This window comes from Chanodichthys erythropterus, chromosome 2 (assembly GCF_024489055.1).
Source record: "Chanodichthys erythropterus isolate Z2021 chromosome 2, ASM2448905v1, whole genome shotgun sequence".
NCBI lineage: Eukaryota > Metazoa > Chordata > Actinopteri > Cypriniformes > Xenocyprididae > Chanodichthys > Chanodichthys erythropterus.
This window is the reverse complement of record NC_090222.1, coordinates 14,817,930-14,833,475: the sequence shown is the minus strand read 5'-3', so window position 1 is coordinate 14,833,475 and position 15,546 is coordinate 14,817,930. Positions and strand designations below refer to the sequence as shown.

General features: G+C 36.6%; 1 protein-coding gene across 1 annotated transcript in view; it reads right to left on the bottom strand.

Annotated features, from left to right (window-relative positions):
- chn2 (chimerin 2) overlaps window positions 1-15,543 on the bottom strand; it is a 59,558-nt gene extending 44,015 nt beyond the window's left edge. Inside the window, exons 1-2 of the mRNA XM_067402251.1 lie at window positions 14,647-15,543; window positions 14,352-14,510 (exon numbers count right to left, since the gene is read on the bottom strand). Coding sequence (XP_067258352.1) covers window positions 14,352-14,400 — 49 coding nt within the window. The 5' untranslated portion in view covers window positions 14,401-14,510; window positions 14,647-15,543. The remainder of the gene's footprint in view (window positions 1-14,351; window positions 14,511-14,646) is intronic.
- Between the last annotated feature and the right edge of the window lie 3 nt (window positions 15,544-15,546).

Sequence of the window (15,546 nt, the reverse complement as noted above, 5' to 3'; positions counted from 1 at the left end):
AGATACCATTGCTTAAAAGAATCCGAGAGCGTAAAAGCTGCTTTGAGATGGAGAGTTGGGCGACTATCTGCAGCTCTCACACACCCTCACAGCTCCCACTTTCTCAGGCAGACTCTTATCTCTCACACAAATTAAAGCTCGGCGGATGAGAGGGAACAGGCATCCTTAGGGCAGAACATAGAAATGCAGACACAGACTAGCAGTATGTACTTCAAACGAACAGCCCGTCTAAAATATGTGCATGTGGAGGAACACAGCCTTAGCAAAACCTGACGAAAAATATATTATCTAATCCCAACACCTTCACATATACACACACATAACGTTTATCATTGTGGAGACTTCTATTGTTTTTATATTGAGCTAATGATTTTTAAATTCCCCACAGGTTTACTATCCATTATGGGCGGCGTTTCTTTGTTAACAGCAGCAGCATCTTTAGGGCCATGGCAAAAATGATTTTTTTCTTTTTTGAGTTGCGAATGCGAGTTTGCCAATTAAAAGATATACTGGCAAGAAATATCTTTCTATCAAGCTGTACACACTGGCAGCATGCAAAAACAAGCAATTCCACCACTGTTATTCGACTCACAAACATGAGTCTTATGACCTGTTTTTTTTTTTTTTTTTTGTGAATCAAAAACAGGCTGAATTCGGAAAAGCATACTAGAATACTACTCTTAATATAATATAAAGTAATTGCAGAAATAGTCAGAGTATATGGTAGTATGCTGTTATGAATTCAGCAATACAGCACGATCACTCACTGTATGACTTCTAAACAAATTATGGCCTATTCGCACCATAGACGATAACAATAACTATAATGATAACTCAGCCTGGTCTCATTGTTAAAGGTGCCATCGAATTGAAAATTGAATTTACCTCGGCATAGTTGAATAACAAGAGTTCAGTACATGGAAATGACATACAGTGAGTCTCAAACTCTTATATACAAACTCTTACATCTTTTACTTCTTATATAATTCTAATTTGTTTAAAAGACATCCGAAGAACAGCCGAATCTCAACATAACACCGACTGTTATGTAACAGTCGGGATCATTAATATGTACGCCCCCAACATCTGCATATGCCAGCCCATGTTCCCAACATTATGAAAGGCATTACACAAGGGCAGCCAGAAACGTCTGGATCTGTGCACAGCTGAATCATCAGACTAGGTAAGCAAGCAAGAACAACAGCGAAAAAAGGCAGATGGAGCAATAATAACTGATCCATGATAACATGATATTTTTAGTGATATTTGTAAATTGTCTTTGTAAATGTTTTGTTAGCATGTTGCTAATGTACTGTTAAATGTGGTTAAAGTTATCATTGTTTATTACTGTATTCACGGAGACAAGAGCCATCGCTATTTTCATTTTTAAACACTTGCAGTCTGTATAATTCATAAACACAACTTCATTCTTTATAAATCTCTTCAACAGTGTAGCATTAGCCGTTAGCCACAGAGCACCATCAAACTCATTCAGAATCAAATGTAAACATCAAAATAAATACCATACTTACGCAATTAGACATGCTGCATGACGAACACTTTGTAAAGATCCATTTTGAGGGTTATATTAGCTGTGTGAACTTTGTTTATGCAATGATAGAGTCGAGAGCTCCGGGGGCGGAGAGCGCAAGCATTTAAAGGGGCTGCAGCCTAAATCGGCGCATTTCTAATTATGCCCCAAAATAGGCAGTTAAAAAAATTATTTAAAAAAAATCTATGGGGTATTTTGAGCTGAAACTTCACAGACACATTAAGGGGACACCTTAGACTTATATTACATCTTTTAAAAAAACATTTGATGGCACCTTTAATATGTAGGTATTAATACGTAACTTTCAAAGACACAAAACATACATTTTTGTATGTTTAGAAAGATGCTAAAACGTAAAATATTGGCATATTTGTTCAGCGAAAAAACTTAAAATATTTACGAATCTTTCATGTCATAAAGATATATTTGTATAATTTCCCTTTTATCGTTTTGTAGATAAATGTAAGATCCCTAAACCCCACCCTGAACCTAAACATACCCATTTTATACAGAATATTAAAGTCCCCCTGAAATTAAAATGTAAGTTTTTTAGCTTTTAGCATGAATATGTTAGCCTTAACGTTATTAATAAGCTAATGTGCTCAAAAACAATGACAAAATTCACATTTAGGAGATATAAGCATTCAAAACTTACAGTCTCTCACTTCTGCTAAAATGGATCACGGATTTTCATGACATCACATCGCACTTCATCAAATCTTCGGTCCAATCAAATGCTCTCCAGAATCTGAAGACCCTCCTACACTATCAACAGACACTGAAGCTCGGCTGAAATCGGTCATTTGTTCACACATTTACTAGTTTCTACATGGTGAATGACACATAATGCACAATATACAGAACATGGAACGATTCAGACAGTGTAAATATGCTCTCCATTGATGCGAATGAAGTCCGTTTTCACGTTAGTGTCATGTGAACTGCAGAGACACGAGAGCAGAGACTGGATCATATCCACGAGTCGGCTCAGACCACAAAAGGTATCGGACCCATTTGAATTCTGCACATAATGCTGTATTTTAAAGTGATATAGAGGGCATTAGGAGGAGAAACGGTTAGATATTAGAAGGAAATTGAGGTTTTACAGAGTCTAACGGCTCTGGCTGAGCTGTAACATAAATGAAACGCTATTGGCTATTTTTAAAAAGGGGCGGGGCATATGTTTGATATGTCCCTCCCTGTCTTCCTTTTTCAGTTGAAATTACATCAACACATTGAATAACGTGTTCCAAGACACTTCAGCGGGCTTTTAAAAGAATAAAACATAATGGACAGAAATGTGTAGGAAAATGTCAATTTTAGTAAAAATATAACATTAAAATTACATTTTAAGCCACTAATCCTACACCTACCCCTAAACCTACCCATAACCATTTGTTAAAAGTAAGTACTGTCATAAATAAAAGAATAACAGACAAACAAGCGTAATCACAATAATTTATTTATTGCGAAAATGTCATAAGTGGTACCAAAAGTAGTTCAAATGATGATGAGTTGCAGTCGCAGCCCTCTCTGATGGTAATGTTTTTTTGATGGGGTATTTAAGTTATTTATCCATGAAAATATGAATCCGGCTTCTCTCCATGAAGGCGAGCACTCATTTCAAATGTCAATCCACTGAAACACGGCATGTCGAAATCTGTGACGAAGCAGGTGAGAACCAATGAGCATTCGATATCAGTGCCGTAAACCATGTCGTAAAGGTTTTGAGGGCGCAACTTTCAAATTTGAATCATAACGAGAGCGGGCTGAGAATGAAGATACAGATATCTGGATAAAAGGCTGAATTTGGATCTGTTCCTTACAGACATATTGATTATAAGGATCTGGAGTACAGCAAACAAATTGATGTGATTTGTGTGTATCTTATGGTTGAATTGTCAGTCGCTGCATAGGAGAAAACACCTTCTGTGTTGCACAGCAAACAAACTAAATATTACAAATATTAACATGGTTAAACAATTACAGAAATTTTATTCATTTTAAGGTTTCCAAGTGTAGTTTTGTTTATTATGTAATCCTCCGAAACGAGTTTGCAGCACAAGTCATGAACAGAAAAGTTATTTCATATTAAGTAGACGAGTAAACTGCATTCAATAAATTTGACTAAAACATGTATTGATATGAGAATTGAATACAACAGATTTAAAACAATAATGCCACGATTTTGATATTAAAGGTGCTGTAGAACGTCTTTTTAAAAGATGTAATATAAGTCTAAGGTATCCCCTGAATGTGTCTGTGAAGTTTCAGCTCAAAATACCCCATAGATTTTTTTTTTTAATTTTTTTAACTGCCTATTTTGGGGCATCATTAAATATGAGCCGATTTAGGCTGCCGCCCCTTTAAATGCTCACGCTCCCGCCCATGGAGCTCGCGCTTGCCTTAAACAGCATAAACAAAGTTCACACAGCTAATATAACCCTCAAAATGGATCTTTACAAAGTGTTTGTCATGCAGCATGTCTAATCGCGTAAGTATAGTATTTATTTGGATGTTTACATTTGATTCTGAATGAGTTTGATAGTGCTCCGTGGCTAAAGCTAACATTACACACTGTTGGAGAGATTTATAAAGAATGAAGTTGTGTTTATGAATTATACAGTCTGCAAGTGTTTAAAAAATGAAAATAACGACAGTCTTGTCTCCGTGAATACAGTAAGAAACGATGGTAACTTTAACCACATTTAACAGTACATTAGCAACATGCTATTACATTATCGCTATAGTTATCTTTATGGTTATCGTTCTTGATGTAAAGAATCAGTCTGTATCCTTCATTCCCCTAAATCTATCAGAGCTGGTTGCTGAATCAGCATCTTACTCAGTATTTAACTGAATTACATGATTTCATTATTTTCAGCAGGTTTTGTATCAATACAGACTGCTTGTCCATATGACAATGTTAAAGGTACTCATAAAACTTATTCCATAAAACAAATCAACAGAAATCTACATGATCTTGAATTTCATGTTAGGGCAAAAGATTTTCCCCATGCGGATTTCACATCAGGTTTAGTTGGTCATGTGAAATTGCCCTGTTTAAAAAGTGCGTGTCCACTGGTGTAGCAGAGCCTTTTTAATTAATTCTTTTGGAAGATGAGCTTCACACTTGCGTGGTGGATTATGGGATTGACAGCAGGTCAGAGAAAGCATTGAGAGCATCTGAGAGAAGCTCAACTTTATGCAAACATCAATGGAAAAACATCAGACGGCAGCCTATTGCCATGAGGTAGAGATATTATATGTAAAATGTAAGTTGCTTTTGTTTTTTATTATTGTTGTCTTATATTAAGTGGAATTTGGATGTGTAAAACCCCAAAAGAATTCTGAAGAAAACATTGTCTGTAGAGACATTTAGTCCAAAAATGTCAGCAAAATTATGTCCACACACACAGCAGTCTGTTTCAGTCAACATACATATGTGAATATGCAATACACACACACACACACACACATATTTAGTGCTGATCCAGTGTTTTGGGGACATGTTCCAGCTCCTGCGGGGAGGCCATCTGTACAGTATGCTGTTCTGTAAGAGCTGGGCTACATTATTATACAGACTCTACGTCTCTCTAAGGCACAGAAAGCAATGCCACACATCACTTCCACTTCACACAATGAGCCTAAAGAGCGTGGGGATCTTCAGGAACAGAACTGACAAGAAATGTGGAGAATTTTGTGACTATGTGCGAGACAAGGCATCAGACAGAGTAACTGTGAGGGAAGGCAAGATGAAGTGTGTTTATCCTGTAACACTGAATGCAAGTGAGGGTGGGTTTGGGTATTTTCCTGTATGGCTGTATGCCTTTGTTTAATTGTGTGTGTGTGTGTACACATACATGCGCATGTTGGAAGCCCCTCACTTCTGATTGGCAAAGGAAACACACACAGTCTCACGTCGCCAGACATTTGACTCGCTGTATACAATGTCTGGTCTACATATTATATTATATTATATTATATTATATTATATTATATTATATTATATTATATTATATTATATTATATTATATTATATTATATTATATTATTAGTTTAATTTCTTGGTTTTCATAAAAGCTTGGTATGAATTTCAGTCATCCAAAAGTACTGATAATTTTAAAAACAAAACAAAAAATGGAATATATAATTTTTCTTGTGGATAACTTTTTAACTTGCTACGAAGTGTCTCAAATTAAACTTTTAAAGATTTGATTCCACTAAACTGACAAACGTTGGTGCTCATGTATCAACATAAATACCTATACACAAAATACTTAAATGAAAGTATTAAATATAGCTGCGAGCAGCAATTATCGGGATTCAAACATTTTAAGGCCTTTAAGCAAATGCGTAAAAAGAAATAATGTTTTAATTAGCATAGATGGAAAAGACCATTTAAAGCCAATACAGGCAATTTACCATAGGAAATTTAGGATTTATAAAGCTTCTTAACAGTTATCGAGGTTAAGCCAAAACTATTTCTCCAAAGTTGGTTTTCGAAACAATCTCCAATATTTAAAGGTTCCCTAGAATTAAATATTGAATTTACCCTGGCATAGTTAAATAACAAGAGTTCAGGACATGGAAATGACATACAGTGAGTCTCAAACTCCATTGTTTCCTCCTTCTTATGTAAATCTCATTTGTTTAAAAGACCTCCGAAGAACAGGCGAATCTCAACACTATCAAACTCATTCAGAATCAAATGTAAACATCCAAATAAATACTATACTTACATGATCCGATGTATGTATACAGTATGCATGATGAACATCTTGTAAAGATCCATTTTGAGGGTTATATTAGCTGTGTGAACTGTGTTTATGCTGTACAAGGCAAGCGTGAGCTCTGGGGGCACGAGAATTAAAGGGGCCGCAACCTATATATCGGTGCATAGTTAATGATGCCCAAAAATAGGCTGAATTAAATGAATTAAAAAAATGAATTAAAAAAAATCTATGGGGTATTTTGAGCTGAAACTTCACAGACAAATTCAGGGGACACCTTAGACTTATATTACATCTTTTAAAAAGAAGTTCTACCTTTAACCTTTAACTAACGTTTTGATGGACAGTGGTGGCAAAGTTGCTTAGAATGTGGTATGAATGTCATGGACGTGTGCAAAAAAATTGCACAATACACAATTTGCACGTGAAAAACACACTGGGAGTCAAACAGGTCCAGTGAGTTTCATTCCGATTGGCCTCCGTTAAGGTCTTTGCGCAGTCCGAAATTCACGTCCGAAATTTTTGCACGTTAAAAAATAAATATGACCTCACGTTGTGTCAATCACGTTTACACACTGCCTCCAAATTTTCGTCTATCATAAAAAAAAAATTCGGATCAGGTTAAATTTTCTGCATTTTTCGGGTCCGTAGTAAGCATTATGAGAGGTGTATTGACAATTCAGAGCCACCGTACAAGCGAACGCCAAAATCCAGAATGGCGTCTGACAAGTTAATCCACTTTGTCTCGCAGCACAAAGCACTGCATGACAAAGTATGGAATACAAAGAGACGGAATATAAAAGTTTTTGATCAGTATTTCCTACACATACAGTGATTATTTCGGAATAATCCTGCAAGGAGGTGGAACTCTCCTTCCCCTCTACGCAATCTCAGGATTGGATGGACCCAATATTTCCTTTCTTTTTCTCGTTTTAAGAAAAGAACGGACAACAAAATCATCCTCACTGCTTGAACACTCCATTTTGTATTGTTTTGCAAATTTTTCGCAATGGATTAATTCATACGCATCAGACTCAGTGTGCAAGGTTTCCGTCTGTGACAAATTTTTAGAATAAATAAGAAAAAACGCATACAAAAATTTTGGATTCCTTCTCTGAACCTTGTCTGAAAGCTGCTCAAAATTCATTGGCCTATGGTGGACATGTTTTTTAAAATATGTCACTGTCCTCATAAACAATCAGGGCACCTCGATCGAACACACTGCATCCCAATCAATCAGACTAACAATGAAGTAGTTATAGCCGTTTTCATGTTTTTTTCCCTGTTATAGTGCCACCAAGTGGCCAGTCACCACATAATTTTTTCACACGAGCACAGAATGAGCTCTTACATATGTATGCTGAGCTTGGTGAAAATATCTCATTGCGTTCACGAGTTATAAGTGGCTCCACCCACTTCGAACATTTTGGCGGCCCTTAGGGACCGTGAATGGAAATGTAAACTTTTTTTGATAATTATAAGACTGCAGAGAATCTTGCTGCACTGGTTTGGTTTCGATCAGGCCAAAAACCTAGGACTAGTTCGCAAAAGTAGGTTTTTCAAAAAAATCCAAAATATTTAAGGAATCTGACTATTTAAGAAAAATTTGGAAAAGGACTACAATGATATAAAACACTTGAGCCTAAGCCTAATGGTTTAGGCATTTCATACTTTTGACCGCTGTAGCACCCCTGTCTGGCCGATCAGGGTGAGCCTTGGTGACGTTGTAGACAGTGTGAGTACTACCACCCCTTAAAGTTTCAAGTAACTAGGATTTACGGTTTGGTCTGCCCAATCACTTTTAGGGGAAAATGCTGATCCTTGGAAATTTGAAGAGTTACAATAGGGTTTCAGCGCTACACGCTTGAACCCCTAATAAAACATCCCTGTATATGCAAACACCAGAAAGTTGCGCAAGTCTAGTCAATCAGATAAGATCTTTCCAGATCAAGAAAGTGATTTCCAGTTTCATGTGCAAAATGCATCAGACGGTCAGTGAACAGACTGATGAGGGTCCATGGGCCTGCCATCTAAGATTACACACATGTACACACACACATGTACAGTACACGAGCACACACAGACACATCAATAGCAGGGAGATCCATTGTTTGGTAATGTGATTCCAGAGGGTGATGGATGACCATGGGGATATCCACAGAGGTGATTAATAATAAATGCAGAGGCACGGGAAGAGGTGAGCACTAAAAACTCTCTTCTATCCTCTGGTTCTCAACAAAACTCTATCCAGCAATAAAACAGCAGGCTTAAATAAGCCTCTTATTTCACTCAGTCTCACTGACTGTAAAACTACAGCAGGAATCACACAAGAAACCATGAAGATGACCACTAATGGACAGACCATATTACAGTGGCTTTAGTAAGAAACGAAAGCATTTAAAAACAAGACTATAATAATGAGCAGCTTTGCAAAGAGCAAAAGAGAGAAAGTACCATTTTCGGGCCAGTAAGTGATGTGCACGCCTCATTTAGCAGCTCTGTCATCATCACAGGCTGAGCTTCCATTCAATCCTTCGCCCCTTCATTCATGCTTTTTTTAGCTACGTGTAACAGCTTAGAAAAGATCTCGAAAAACCGAGGTTCTTTTACATGACCACTGCTATGAGACATTTACCCAGACTTCAGTCTGCAGCTTAAGTGATTTTGTTTGCATGAATTGATTGTACGAGATCTTCTATTCACTTTTTTCCTTAGCTGTTGACTTTGATGTTAACCAACTCCAGGACAAGGATCAGAGCTTTATACCTCAAAAAGCCGATGCCGTCTGCAATGCAAAGAGGCCGAGTGAAAGGACAGGCAAGCTCTGTTGTGAGTTATCTCTCTTGCTGTTTGCTTAGCCGAGCTTTTAATCATGTGATCTGTTCCTGCTGTAGAACTCACTTTCACTTCCAGAAGAACACAGAACAGAACCACAAAAAACAGACATGATTTTCATGATGGCTATGACCGAGTCACAGCCAGATGTGTAGACTGCAGACTACATGTGAAATCAAAAAGAACCATTTTTAGATCAATGACACAAATATATCAGTCCAAATCAACTAATTTTTCAAAAATGTTTTAGAAAAAGTTTTAAATACAATTAATTTTCATATTTTATATATATATATATATATATCAATTAAATGGTGCAACCAACACACAGAAATATCTTTATAAGACTTTGTAAAGGTCAAGAAGTCTCTTAAAATAACAGATAATTAATTCATTATGTGGGTCAATAACATGACCCAGAATAATAATAAAAAGCAATAATATGACATCCAAAGTATGTAAGGTAGTACAACTTGATCTCTTTTATTGAATCCAAAAGGTTTTAATTATATTTTGCTACATAAAAAAGTTATTTTAAAGATTTTGAAGTGTCAAAAGGTCATTCGGTTTCATTTCATTTGTGATTAAAATATCTTAAAGTGTAATAAATGTATATATTTTTTATTCTGGCATAATTTTATAACATCATATATTAACAGTGCAAAATGGTATTAAAATTATGTGTAGAATTTGTTGCTTTGTTATGAAAAGACGAATTTCATTGATGTCATTTGGATTAACTGAATGACAGTATAAAGGGATCATTTTGGATCAAGTCATGAGGTAAATATCATGTGACAGGATGTGACATCATTCAGACACCTGCAAAGGACCACACTATTGTGAAGCAAAGTAACTGACTCTCTTTTAACTATTTGAAAAACTCATGTTTTCACTTGTATGTCCCGAAATATCAGGTCATTCGGTACAACCGCTATAAAACATGGAAAATGTTGTAATACTTAAAAAAATGTGTACTAAATATAACATGTTTGATTGTACTTTTACTAGCTAGCTATATATCAGCCTGTTAGCATTGTTTGAAAATATCGTCATTTGGTATAACCAAAAATGTCATTCGGTAAAACCGAAATTTTGGGGAAAAATTGTCCATCTTGTAATAAATGACAAAAACAGTGTTAATTGATTATAAAAAACATATAATCTCATTGTTAACACTTAATCAGTCTTCAAAATTAATTATATCTCCATAATATTTGACACTTTTAAAAACACACACACACACGCAAACACACACACACACACTATACCAGTCAAAAGTTTGAGGTCAGTATGTTTTTTTCAAAGAAATTAATACTTTTAATCAGCAAGAACGCATTTATTTGATCAAAAGTGAAAGTAATGTAGTATGTTCAAAAGATTTCTATTTCAAATAAATGATGTTCTTTTGGACTTCGTATTCATCAAAGAATCCTGAAAGAAATCTATCATAGTTTCCGCAAAAATATAAAGCTGCAAAACTGTTTTCGGGACTGACGATAATTAGAAATGTTTCATGAGCACCACATCAGCATATTAGAATGATTTCTCAAGGACCATGTGACACTGAAGACTGAAGTAATTCTGAAATAAATTACACATTAAAATACAAAACAGTTATTTTGAATTGTAATAATATTTCACAATATTACTAATAATTAGCATTTTTAAGTAATGATATTATTAATATACTGAAAATTCTTACATTCTTACTTGATGATCACACCACATGATACGAGTCATATTACAGAAGTAAAATAGGTTGTAAATGCCGTTCCATGCTGACTTTTAAAGAATTAACCCCATGCAGATTCATAATTACGCAAGTAGTCATTTAGCAGTTGCTTTTATCCAAAGTCTTATTCAAAGTGACTTACTGAAGTGCACTTATTATCAAGACAACCTAGGGTTAAATGTCTTGCTTAAGGGTACGGTGGACATGCGACTCCCTCCATACTGGAATTAAACCAGCAACCTTCTGGTCAAGTTCCCCAAGCTTAAGTCAATGCCACACCTTCAGATTAGAAGAAATCAAATCAGCACAAACCCATGAAATCACCCATAATTTCAACATCGTTCACAAGCTTGCAGTTCTGAGCTGCAGTCCCAGTTTTCCTTTAGGAAAACATCAAAGCTCAAACTGGCCTTTGATGTCAAAAGAGCTGAGCAGAGCGGCATCCATCTCTCTCTGCCCTGCATTTGTTTACAGCCTTGTCCTTGGCTAATATAAAGCATAACGGGTGCGCACTACACACGAACAAACTGGATGAAACAAAGTTTCTGCCAAAAAAGTGTTTTTCCAACATAATGATACTCCTGTGACAGACATGGCGAGCCTGGTAGAGGCGCGGTATACGGCATCCAATGATTACACCGGGGGCACGGAGCTAATGACAGCTCTCCGTACCGCAGGCAGAAAAGACTCTCCGCCTTCTGCAGGCCTCGCGGCCACAGCGCAGTTCTGCTTCTTCAGCAACATGCATGTGAGATAATCTATTTGGGAATGGATGGCGACCACGGAGAGTCATGGCTTGGCTTGATCCCTTTACTGGATCTCAAGAGCCCGTGGCTTGGCGTGGGGGAGGAATCGCGGTTCTGTGCGTCTGGATGAAGAGTTAAAGCAAGCATGAATTGAATTAGACAAACCCTCTCTCCCTCTCTCCCAAGGTCACTATTGAGCTTCAATAAAATGAGTGCCTACTTGAAAATGGTTATTCTTTACACGCCCATTCAACAAAGCTTGTTATTTGAACTTGTACTCCCTTGAGACGTGTAATGTCCCTCAGATCATACACATCCCTCCTTCTGTTCTTACAAACGCAACGGCAAGCGGAGCAGCATGAGAACAGGGTGTTAACATGCATTTCTATGTGGGAGTGATTCTGAGTGCGCCTCCAACCTTATCTCTCCTCTCACTTGTGATCGGTTTATTTAAACACCTGGCTTTTCACACCTCCATCCAACCGAACGCTAGACATTTACTGTGTTTTGTGTCTTACAGGCAATTTATGGATGGTAGTTTATGCATTTTTCATCTAACCTCACAAAATGTGAATAAGTCATACTACAGTACATAGATCAAGTTTGGGGTCAGTGTGTTTTTTTCTCTTTTTTAAGAAATTAATCTTTTTTTTTCAGCAAAGACACTTTAAATTGATCAAAAGTGACAGTAAAGACAAAATATTAGGCAGCACAGCTGTTTTCAACATTGATAATAATAATAATAATAGATGTTTCTTGAGCACCAAATCGGCATATTAGACTGATTTCTGAAGGATCATGTGGCACTGAAGACTGGAGTAATGATGCTTGTCCATCACAGGAATAAATTACATTTTAAAATATATTAAAACAAAAAACAGTTATTTTAAATTGTAATAATATTTCACAATTTTAACGTATGTGTGATCAAATAAAGGCAGAAAACATCACTACAAGGGTAGTGTACAAGGGTGTACATCTAAATGTGTGTAGTTGGTAAAAAATGCAGTTTGGTACCTGTGTGAAAATTATGTCAAACGTTTTGAAAATTAACAGGTAATTGTAGGTGGAAGATGATATATTGGCGATCAAACTTCTGCACATGTGATAATGCAGCTTAAACACCATTCAGCTCGGCTACGAAGATGACAGGTCATTTTAAAAGCTCATTTTCAACATCAATAATTTCTTGGGGATAATAAGATCAGGATAATAGAAAATCTCTCAAGTGAATAAAACAGAGAGAGGAACAGCTTTTAGGGTAATTCGTTTTCAACACACGCCCATGAAAACATTTGATGACTCATTTTAGATGCAGAAAATTCTGAAATGTTGGGATTTAGGATATATGCCTGTTGTAACCGCGATCCCTTGAGACAATGGGCGGGAAGTGCATTTGTACTGGATGTGTCCAAACCAGTTTTTGGTTCCCACGTTACAACATGTTCAAATGGACACAACATAATCCGAACGATCCAGTTTTTAAAGTTTAGAACATCTTCAGAGAGATTGACTGTTGTTGTTGGCATTACTGGCAGTGATATATACTTGGGATATTAGCAGTTGACACTGATGACAAATTTGTGAACAATGCTGACATTGTACTATTGCTGTTATGCCCAAATTACCCTTGGGTCATTCCACAAAATAAGTCTTTTCTGGTTTGAAAAGGTGAAATTTCGGATTTTAAACATTCCAACAGACCAAGTCTTTAATGTTAATGTTAATGAAGCTGCAAGTGTAGAGTGTTAAAGTCGCGATACAACAGAAGTAGTGACAGACAACTTCAGTGTTGTGACGTAAATCGGAGTGAAAATGTTATCGAAAAAGAAAAACAATATAGTGCTGGGACTTGGTTCGATCCATCAGGTTTTGAATGGATGGAGGAAGATCTGAATGTGAGCTTACAGTCGACTGAAAGAAAGGGGCAGGGTTTGTACGCAAACTAAATGATTGGACAAGTCTGTCATTTCAACGAAAGAGTGAGTTATTTTGATTACAAATTATGAGGTCAAAAAAAGCAAAATGCACGGATGAATCATTCACAAGGTCATATGCTGATATTTCCACAAATAATCGATTATCTGTTCTTTAATGTATAAAATCATAGCTGATTATTTATAGTAAACCTCACAAAATATAAGATAAAAGTTATGTTATTTATATGAACTTAAGGAGAAGTTCTAGTAACATGGTTGCCACAACTTAATATAAATATATATTAGAGAGAGAAAAAATACAAAATGCTTTTAATTCTACATAAAATGTCACTGCATGCAGTAACCAATGATAGGATTAAAAAAGAGGATATTATTTGGAAGAATTACAATAAGTATAACTGAGCACTTTTTTTACCTCAAGCCATAATGTAGCAAACAGTTATCATGATCAAACCAGACTCGTATTGCTCTGTTTGTTATGTCATGTACATATAATCATAAAGAGGTGGCCTGTAAAACTCGTGCACTGTGAGTGTGACATTACACAACCCTCTGTCACCGTGCATTGCTGATATCAACGACTACATGCGCTTACATTGGTGAAGGAAGTCAAAGGTTGGTCTAGTTCGTCCTGGATGAAGGAAAGGTACTGTATGACACACCTCTTCACCATGTTCAATCCTGTCTGCTTTAATTACATCCAAAACCACAGAAATGAAACTGGCAATCAAATCCTTTCTTCCATAATCACGTCAAGTGCTTCTTCAGGTTCCCAAACAAAATGTTTCATTTTGATTCAATAGTACTCACCCGAAGAGACGGAGGAACCCGACAGACTGGAGTTACTGGACGCTGCCATCTCGTCTAAATCACTGAATGTACCCGCTTACTGGCGTCTGTTAGGGCTTGACAGCTCTCCCATCTCAGTCTCTGCTCTCCTGACCTGTCCGTAGCTCTCCAGAGTTCCTCCTAAACGGCCGATAATATCCAGCTGTGAGAGTCGGATCAGACGGGAGTCGCCAAAGCTGCCGCATTTACAGGCGCGTGTGTGGCAGCAGAAGAACCATATGGTGAAACTAGTTGGTACAACATCAAATATACGTACAGAAAATATGACAACTCATCTACTCGTCATCGTAATGAAATGCAGAATTCAAAAAAACTTCCAAGCCGTTCCGTGCGCTGTCAGTGCCAGTAGGTTTCGCCATATTTAGAGAGAGGGATTTTACTGTATCGCTTCCATGTGCCACTTCAAGGCTCGTAATAAACACACAGTGTGTGCAACGGTGAATCCGCCTTCTTAAAGTGGAAGAGACGCGCGTCACTAGAGCGCGCACATTCCTCCTGTCTACCTGACCATGCTGTAAGTGTATACCCTACGACTGTGTGCTGTGGCCATATAAGAAAGTTGAATTCCTAGTGCTGTTTAAAAATGTTACATGTACAGAACATTGACACTATAATACTAATGCACCGTACAGTAACAATGATACAGTAGCCTAGCTACACTTTGGTTTATGCATGAAAAGTAACTCATTTTAAACACTTCAAATGCTTGTAGCTAAAGTTTATAACATGTCACTGTACACTTTACAACATGTAATTTTGTCACACCCACTTAAAAGCATGTTGCACTTTCCACGAATATGGTACAGAGTAGGTCCAGAAAAGAAATTACACTTTTTATGTCTCAACACAAATGGTCATTTACCTTCAGCAACTGTTGCTTGTCATTCTCACGAGGTCAAAGTCAAACTAAATATTATATAAGCTGATTTTTACTACTCATTTTCTATGAGGGTTGCCTTTTTTGGAACATTTGAGTGTATAAATACAGTTTAAACCATTTATTTGTGTGATTTTCTATAAACATCAAAATGAAATCGTTTGATGTATGCAATCAACACTACTATTTGTGTAAAAATGCATTACTTGCGCTCTAGAAGGAGCCCAAATAATGTTACTTCACTGTAAAAAATGTATTTCATGATTTGTTATCAAGCTT